Below are 9906 nucleotides of genomic sequence, written 5' to 3' on the forward strand. Positions count from 1 at the left end.
TACTCTACTGGGCTCATAAAGGGAGATACGGCCCTTCAAATAACCTGGACCTAAGTTCTCTATAGGCCAAAACCAGTACTTTGAATTGTGCCCGGATACAGACTCACAGCCAATGAAAATGTCGCAACAAGGGGGTTGTGTGATCAGCTCCAGTTAACAACCTAGCTGCAGCTCTTTGTTCCAACTGTGGTTTCTAAGCACTTTTCAAAGGCAGCCACACATAGAGCGAATTGCAGTAGTCCAAACAGGCTGTAACCAAGGCATGTACTACCGTGTCCAGATCTGACTTCTCCAGGAATGGGGTGCAATCGGTGCACTAGATTTAACTGTGAAAAAGTACTCCTGGTGATTGCCAAAATCTGGGCCTTCAGGTTCAGCACTGAATCCAGAAGCACCCCCAAATTGCAAACCTGAGTTTTCAGGGGAAGTTTAACACCATCCAACACAGACTGAATCCCTATTCCCAGATCTGTCTTTCGACTGGAACATGACCTGGAGCATGTCTGTCTTGTCTGGATTAAGCTTCAATTTGTTTGCCCTCAACCAGTCCATTACATCTGCCAGGTACCAGTTTAGCACAGGAACAGCTTCCTTGGAATTAGGTGGAAAGGAGTAATAGAGTTAGGTATCATCAGCATACTTGCAACACCTCACTCCAAAACTCTAGACTACCTCTCCTAGCAGTGTTATTCCTGTACTGAAACTAGGGAGAAATATGTCAGAAATCACAATAATAAATTCATGGTAGAAGTGAAAGTTGGGGGGAAAGGGGCTCCTTGGTCTACAGCTCTCTCTCTTCACCTCTGCTAGACTGGTACTCTTCAGCTATTGAAAACATCCCTCTCACAAGAAATAAGCTTCACAAGACTCAGTGGTGTTTACTTCTACTTACTCCTAAGCATATGTGCATGTGTGTGCTGTGTGCCTTCAAGTCGTTTCTGACTTATGGATACTTCAAGGCAAACCTATAATGGGGTCTTCTTGGCAAGATTCATCCACAGGAGATTTGCCATTGCCTTCTATTGAGGCTGCGGGCATGTGACTTACCCAAGTTCACCCACTGGTTTCATAGCCAAACTGGGAATTGAACCCTGGTCTCCAAAGTTCTAGTCCAATACTCAAACCACTATGCCTTACCCTCAGGTAAACCCTACTGAGTTCCACTGGACCTATTCCTTGGAAAATATGCATAAAACTATAGTGTTAAACCTGAAAATCTCTACTTGCATTTCAGGATGCCACAGTCCCAGGAGGACTGTGCCACACGATTCTTCCAGAAGGGCAGATCAACCAAAGCAGAAGCCAGTTAATGGGTGACACAGGGCACTGGTGATGAGATAAATTTGTGCAAAATCTGTAAGTTCTCTGTAAGATGCACCCAATGTATTTTACAAAACAAATCCCCCTCAAACTATGACTCAGAAAATTCTTAATTTTAACAACTCAGTGAATGTAGGAAGCAGTTAATGTAAAAGAATTAGTATTCATATATGAATAAAACAAATTATATCAACCAGCAAATTTTCTTGGTCCAAAATCATTAGGAGCTTTTTAATACTAAAACAGAAATGGGGAGAGAATTGTATAAGCTATGCTGTGATGGTTTAATTAGAATCTATAGACCTACTGCTACTTACTTTGATCAGCGTAATTTTTTGCTTTCAGTTCAAGCTGTCGGGTTTGTGACTCCAAAGCTTCCACTCTTATCTGCAATTCTTTTTTTTCTTGTTCTTGAGAATCTTCAAATTCAATAAATTTCTGTAGAGTGAAAATAAGAGAGACAGGTTCAGTCATATTTAAATATAAACACTTTCATCCCATCAACTTTTAAAGGGACTGGTCTAGGTTTAATATCATGATTCTAACCTCAGCTATTAAGGGAAAGACCCATAACACGTGGGCCAAATAAAGCCTCTTCCAGGCACTTTGGAGGTGTGGGGTTGAAACAACCCATGCCGCCAAACTGCCTGGAAGTCACTCTGAGTCCACCTGAGGCAGCCCAAAGCCAGGCTGAAAAGAAACAGCAAAAATCAGCACCTGCCGGCAGCCCATTTGAGACTGTGGCAGTGGTTGGCTCGAGGACCATGATTTCCAGATGCAGCGGTCCCAGAATGACTGGGGCCAGAGCAGTCTCTGGCTGCTCCTTTTCCCCCTGTCTGCTTCACGCTCAAAAGACAGGAGCCTAGATTCAGGCATAGGTGTGTGAAAAGAGCCTGGCAAAAAAAGACATCTCTGCTCTTCACACTATCTCTTCATTCTCCCAATGACAAACACAGAGGGTCAGGGGACACTGCTGAATGGACTAAGATGTGGTTCAAGGGGGAGGGTCATTGGAAATCATATGATCTATTAACACAACATAGTTACACATATACATTTGTAGTCATTGTTGTTTAATGTCATCAAATCAACTTCACCTTAAGGTGAACCTATCAATAAGAGATCTCATCCTGTTATCAATAGCCAGCATCAACATGCATACCTATATAATCACTAAAATCATTTTCAGAAGTCATCACTGGTCTGAGCAGTATCTTGTGCAGATGGCCCTGATCAGTTTACAGCCATTTAAATTACAAGGTGCTGCTTGCAGACCAAAAAAGAGGACTTCAGTACAACCAGGGAAGTAGAGTCCACCTGCCCAAACCGCAGGCTTGCCCTCCATGGATTTGAGCATCCAGTCCAGTCAGCCCATTGGCAGCACATGCATGTGGCTGCACCATCATTAAAACCAATGGGACTTGACATCCCATGGTTTTTGGCATCTGCAGGGGAAAGAAATGGAAACCTCGCAGTTACAAAGGGCCGACTGTGTTTATTCTTTTCATCCACAATTAGCCTACTCCTCTATGGGTCTGAAACATGGGTCACCTATCGCCAACACCTACGACTCCTCGAACGCTTTCATCAGCGCTGTTTACGCACAATTCTAAATATACACTGGACTGACTATGTGACAAATGTTGCTGTCCTTGAGCAAGCAGGGATCACCAGCATTGAGGTCATGCTATTGAGGACGCAGCTGCGCTGGGCAGGACAAGTTTCTAGGATGAAGGACCATCGCCTCCCAAAAATAGTATTCTACGATGAACTCGCCATGGGTCAGCGTAAGAGGGGCGCCCCAAAGAAAAGATACAAGGACTCCCTGAAACAACATCTCAGGCTTGGCCAAATTGATCACCAACAATGGTCTGCCCTGGCCTCGCACCGGGAGGCATGGAGACGCACTATCCACAATGCTGCAGCCTTTTTCGAAAACTCACACCAAACGAGCCTCGAAGAGAAACGACAACGCAGAAAGAACCACAACTCAGAAACATCACCCAACCAGAGACTTTCCGCTGTGCTTTCTGCAACCGGACCTGTTTATCCCGGATTGGCCTTTTTAGTCACCAACGCGCTTGTACAAAGCGCGGAATGAGTCCTTCCTGAATCTTCATTCGCGAAGCAAAGCCAGAGAGAGCCTACTGAACAAAGTTTACACTCTCTTTCCTTAATTTAGTATTTTGGAGTCACCAGTGCAAATACTTACCTGAATTTATGCCACTCGGGTAACCTTAAGCTACAGTTAAGCAGTACTACAAAAGATACAAGTTGAAGCAAAACAGTAATTTGAAGTCTGGCAGTAAGCTTCATTTAACTCAAAGGGGTACACTTCCAAGGAAAAATGGCTAAAATATCTTTGTCAATGCTGTAAATGGGGAATACTCTGAGTTGGGTATAAAACAGAGGCTGGAAAAATTACTGATCAGGATTACAGCTCCAAGAATTCCCCAGCCAACATGGCCAAGAACTACACTAAATTACATGAACTTAAATTCCTGACTAAGGACCCGAACAAACAGGCCAAAATAAAATCGCTTTGGGTCACTTTAGAGGTATATTGTTTAAATGACACACACCTTAGGACTAGTGCGTGGCTTTGGCCTGGCTTCCAACCTCTTAGGACACATGCAGCATTTAAGCAGCATACCTTCAAAGTCATAGAATCATAGAGTTGGAAGAGACCACAAGGGCCATCCAGTCCAACCCCTTGCCATGCAGGAACCCGAAACAGCTTTATTCTGGCCTATCAGTCAGTCATGACCAACTAAAGTCAGTCATGACCAACTAAATTCAATTCATTCTGTATCCAATCCACTGAAACCACAACAGCATAAAATAGTCATGCCTGGAGATATCAAACCACCATGTCACGATCAATTTAGTAATCTTGCTAAATTGACTTTTCTATTATTGATTTCACAAAACCTAGATCCTTTATTTTTCATATATAATCTCCAACATAACCTATTTTTGTCATCTGTCCTCTTGGGTGGCATCTTCTACAATGTAAACTATTCTAGCACAGGCATCTCCATTATAAATCTTTGTGTACCAGTAGTAAAGAAAGACATAATCCTGAACACATTTCCTCTTCTAAAACTTTCTCATTTTACTTACTACAGAGCAACTCTCAACCAAAAAAACTTCCTTAACCTTTAAACAGAGTAGATGAGCTTTGCGCCTCCTCTCTCAATTGCTACTTCTATTAATATAAATGCATTTATTGTCAAGCTGGTAACTATCCTTCTCATTCCTTCCTATAAAAAAGCAAGCTTGTAAAAAAAGTTATTTAATTCCAAAGACACAAGCCAATAATGCTCAAGGCAGTAAAGATCATATGCCTTCTTTGCTGCTGTATAAACCCTTATAAAATATATTCTATCATAAATTCTGAAACAACCAACTAACAGAGCCAAAAGAAAATTACTCTAGCAGCTGACTCTTTGCAACAGCAGATATGTAGGTACTTGCCAACAAACCACAACTGAACTTTGTTTTCCACAGTTATTCAGTGTAAGTTCATATCACTTTCAAGAACCCATAACATGGTTATCAAAAAGTAATATTATAATGGTTGGATGCTGAACTCATTTGAGCAGATTTTCTGGTTCAGGAGTACTAATAACTCAAATATATATGTTGAAAAATGCACATACTGTACATTGTTACTGTCGTTACTTCCCCATATTCTTGCAAATCTGTTTCCCCTTACCTTGTCTCTCCATAACTGTTAATCTCATCTGAGTTAGCAAGGGCAGGGTGCGGTGCAGGGGATCCTTCATATTTTGCAAATTTTCAAGTTAGATGGGGGAGGTAATGTAAGCATATGTATCCCAAAGTGAGAATGAAAAATATGCAACTCTCATGATTTATTAAAAGAGAAAAGAACCTAGGGGAGAGCTAAAACTGTAACACATCAGCTAGAAAGTCAGTTCTCCCAGAATAACCAAACATTTGCAGATAGCCAGAAGGGGATTTCTATTGCACCGGATAGAAAAATGACCAAATGACTCCTAAGCAATACAAACCACAACACAAGACAGAAACAAAGAGGATTGCAACTGTAAAGAATACATGTGCAAGAGCGAATACTCTCTGCCCACATGTTTATTTTGATAACATATATGGGTTGAGTCTCCCTTATACAAATGCTTGGGACCAGAAGGGTTTTGAATTTTGGAATATTTGCATATACATAATGAGATTTTTTGGCAATGAGACCCCAGTCTAAACATGAAATTCATTTGTGTTTCATACATAAAGTATACATATAACCTGCAGGTAATTTTATACACAATAGTTTTAATAATGTTGTTCATGTAACAAACTTTGTGTACACTGAACCATCAGAAAGCAAAGGAACCTCAGCCACCCATGTGGACAATTTTGGATTTTAGAATATTCTGGATTTTGAATTCCAGATAAGGGAGACTCCACCTGTACAGTCTTCCCCCAAGACATCCTACCCACTGGTCCATTTAAACTCAGTACAGCTATTATGTGTGTCAATAGCTAGGTTCTTTTGCTGACATTGTTTTTGAAATCCACAGAAGTAGGACCATTTGCGTGCAAAGCATGTGACTGGTTGGGCTGTAAGGATGAGACAGAAAACTATGAGACCCAACTACTTAAATATCATTTACAGACTAGTCAGCAACTGTAAACAACTAATAATTATCAGCTTTATATTTAACTTTAAGACTTTTTTCTTTAAAATATATGAAATGATTTGTCACACTTTTTATAATGCAAGTCAAGCATTTTATGTCTTCACCTAATCCTACAGTCCTGGCCATCTTCCATAAAAAAACGGTTTACAAATATAGAAGTAGGACTTGAAAAGGTAGATACTCTACATGGTTATTAATTGATTCATCAACAAAATACTGAGAAGGCTATGTAAGATATTAATTTTAATCCAGTTACATTTTGGCATACTATTGCCTACAGATCTGCACTTCAGTGTATTTTTTATTCTCAAAAAATACCACAACCAGGATTAGAAAAACATTTCCTTCTTGTAAACACCAAAACCATATACTTCAAAACATTAACAACCATATGCCTGGAATTCCCCATTCCTGACCATACACAAAACATTTCCTTCTCTTTTCTATGTTGATAACATAACCAGTTACAGCACACTAAAGAAATATTAGTTCTGCTTTCAGTATATAAAATGTGTTACTCAAAGTCAACAAAAAACATGTGAGGAACATACGAGCTCAACAGCTGTGTAGGATTTTAACTCAGCCACTGGGGTTTTTAGCTGAATGTGGTAGTAACTGGAACTGGAACTGGAACTGCATATATTCAAAGCATGCACTTGGTCAAAGACCAAACTATAGATGACACTAAGTAGTATGATTCCTTTCCATGAAGTCTGATGCTCTTTAATCAAAAGCAGCCCTGAAGACTGTGACCATAAGAGTTATGTGACTGACAGGCTCCATTATTATTATTGTCATCATCATCATCATCCTTTCTCTACTTGTCAATTGTTCATTCAAAATCTTCCTGCCACCCAAGTTGGCTTTTAACCTGCAGGAGAAAGATGACAAGGCTAAGGTATGGCTATTATTTGCTTCAAATTAACTATATAATGAAAAGTGATATTACCTATCTTCTAGAAAGGCTGTGAGCCAGCATGATGGAACAAGTGCAATTAATAGCAATAATTTTATTTTTATGAGGTATCTTTATGTACATGATACTGGTTTCAAATGTGCTATTGAAAACTGAATTAATCATGAAGCATTCACTACTGATATTTGATATTTTAGACCTTCACATAAGATATCTTAAATCTGTCAGTCTTGAACACAGCTTGGTTCCAGACACTACAACCCCACCATCTTAAGCAACCATGCCTTTCTTCAGGTCTTAACACTGCATGATCAGCATGTGACAGCTACCCATTACAGAAGCTACCAGGCTTCAGGGGAAAGTAGCCCTGAAACAACAAACCAAACTTTTCCAGGAGGTTCAGCCTAGCCAGGCACAACATCATGAGATCCATTCTGGCTAGAAGTCTGGTTCCAGCAGCTAACCAGCTCACTGGCAAATACATGAAAGCACTGCCAGGTCTCCCTGAGAAGCACCATTTCTGCCTGACAAACAGGCTTATAGCCTCACAAAATGATGCAAACAAACTGGATCTCAAAGGGAGTACCTTTATCTTGCTAATGGAATTTACATTTTATTCCCAGGACTTTTAAGAATCTCCCAGTAGACACATGGCCAGAAGGAGAAGGACATGACTGCACAAATATCCCTCCATAGCATCTGAACTGAGAACCGCCACTACATCTTGACAAAATGCAGACCTATGCAAAGGATTCTTGCAGTACCTTTAACACTAACCGAAAGAAAGAATGTGGTAGCAAGAGCTTTTGTAGACTTCAGCCTACTCCCTAAGATGCATGTTTGACTAACAGTGGTCCAAAACACACTGCAGATATAATCCAGTTTGTGACCACTTGAACTATCCTGGCTCAGTGCTAGGAAATCTTGGGAATTGTAGTCTGTTGTAGCACCAAAGCTCTCTTTAAGACTGACAGAGGAAGCTAAATGTCTCTCAAAACTAAATTCCCAGGATTCCCTAGCACTAAGCCAGAACAGTTAAAGCAGTCTCCAACTGGATTATTTCTGCAGCGTACTTTGGACCACTGTCATCATCAACATCTTGACAAAATGTAGGCAAACAGATCTTGTAGCACCTTTGAAACTAACTGAATGAAAGAATTTGGTAGCACAAGCTTTTTGCAGACTTCTGCCTACTTCCTCAGAGGCATGTTTGACGAGCGTTTGTCATCGTTTTTTTCTTCCTCCTGTATGGCTTTTCTTTTTAAAACACCTTTGCCTTGTGAATAAACCAGTGGAGCTTCAACAGCTTGCACCATGTAATTTTGTGCTTTTTGGTCAGCCCCATAAAGGCATCATGGGTCCAAAACACACTGGAGAGATCACCTAGTTTGAGGCCTCTTTCACTGCCCTGGCTCAGTGCTAGGTAGTTTTGTGAGACATTGCGCCTTCTCTGTCAGGTTTGCTAAGCACTGTCTCACAAGTATTCACTAGCATTGAGCCAGGGCAGTTAAAGCGGTCTCAAACCAGATTATCCCTGCAGTGGATACTGGAGAAATAGCCCAGTTTGGCACCGCTTTAACACTTTTTCTGGCTCAAGGCTATGGAATTCTGGGAGCTGGAGTTTGTTGTGGGGCCTAAAGCGGAGGAACTCCACTCTGGGCCCCACAACAAACTCCAACTCCCAGAATTCCATAGCCTTGGGCCAGAAAAAGCGTTAAAGCGATGCCAAACCGGGTTCTGTGTCCAGTGTGGATGTAGGCACGCACACCCCGTCTCCTCCTCCTCCGTCTTGCCTCACCTCCTCGGCTTGCTTCCTCAGCGCCTTCTCCCTCTCGTACTGAGTGAGGAGCTGCTCGTTGTCGTCGCGGAGCAGCTCCAGCTCCACGCTGGTCTCCTGGCTGTGGGCGCAGACCGAGTCCAGGTTCTCGAGCACGGCCACCACGAGGGGCATGAGCTCGGCCACCACCTCCTCGTCGTAGCGCCCGATGAGGCGCTCGAACTCGCGGTAGATGGAACCCGCCAGGCCCGAGACCCGCTCAGACATCATGGCCGGGCCGGGCCCGCCGGGGTCCTCCTGGTACACCACGCCGTCCGCCAGCTCCATGGCCGAGAGCGGGCGCCAAGCCTCCCTGAGGCGGAGAGAGAAGGAGAAGCAGCGGCGGCGGCGGCTCTCTCCTTCCTTCCCTTTCCCCCCCTCTCTCTCTGCGGCGGGGCCTTGATTCCACCTCAGCGCGGACGGGAAGGAAGACTGCCTGGCTGACAGGCGCGCGGCACTGACCTCACCCACGGCGGAGGGAAGGAGGTGACGCCCGCCGATGACGTCTTTGGTGGGCGGGCCTAACGGCTGTTGGAACACCGCGCCGGGGGCGTGGCCTCCATGTTGATTGACGTGACGCTGGGAAGAAAAATAGGGCGGGGCCGGGAGTGTGGGCTTGAGGAAAACAGGGCAGCGTGGGAGGCGGGGCGGTGTTTCGCCTCCAGACAAAATCTGAGGGGTATATTGAGGGTGGGGTGGGGTTGGTGCTTTCTCAGTGTCAGGGCCAGAGAGGTCTAACGGGTGGAGTGTTGGAGTGCCACTCTGGAGAACAGGGTTGGAAGCCCACTGGGTGACCCTGGGCAATGATAATAATAATATTAATATTAATATTATTATTAATAATAATAATAATAATAAAGTTTTATTTATATGCTGCCTTTCCCGTAGGATCGAGGCGGCTCACAACACCAGATAAAACACAATATACAGTTAAAATACATGTGTCCCTCTACATTCGCTGGGGTTAGGGGTGCAAGACCCCCATGAATGTGGGGAAACCACAAATAACCCAAAACAATATGTTTTTACCTGAGAGGACGGACACCTCTCTGGGAATGTCTAGGTCCTCCCATGCTACTCTTTGGTCAATGTCTGACAGACACCAGCCATAGAACTGCACTGGAGGAGCCACAAAGGCCTGGTGGAATGGGCCCTCTAGGAATCTCTAGGTCCTGCAG

At 43.2% G+C, this 9906-nt stretch overlaps 1 protein-coding gene across 8 annotated transcripts in view; it reads right to left on the minus strand.

Annotated features, from left to right (window-relative positions):
• Positions 1-9167, minus strand: part of SPAG9 (sperm associated antigen 9) — a 128585-nt gene extending 119418 nt beyond the window's left edge. For all 8 annotated transcript variants that reach the window (XR_016282287.1, XM_089537487.1, XM_089537468.1 and 5 more), the window contains exons 1-2: positions 8711-9167; positions 1638-1758 (exon numbers count right to left, since the gene is read on the minus strand). Coding sequence is in view for 7 of the 8 variants with exons in the window: in XM_089537487.1 (XP_089393613.1) it covers positions 1638-1758; positions 8711-9016 (427 nt within the window). In the remaining variant the exon portion in view is untranslated. The remainder of the gene's footprint in view (positions 1-1637; positions 1759-8710) is intronic.
• Positions 9168-9906: the final 739 nt, after the last annotated feature.

The sequence above is a fragment of the Sceloporus occidentalis genome, unplaced genomic scaffold, assembly GCF_023333645.1.
Source record: "Sceloporus occidentalis isolate IW3139 unplaced genomic scaffold, rSceOcc1.0.p SCAF_1, whole genome shotgun sequence".
Classification (NCBI taxonomy): Eukaryota; Metazoa; Chordata; class Lepidosauria; order Squamata; family Phrynosomatidae; genus Sceloporus; species Sceloporus occidentalis.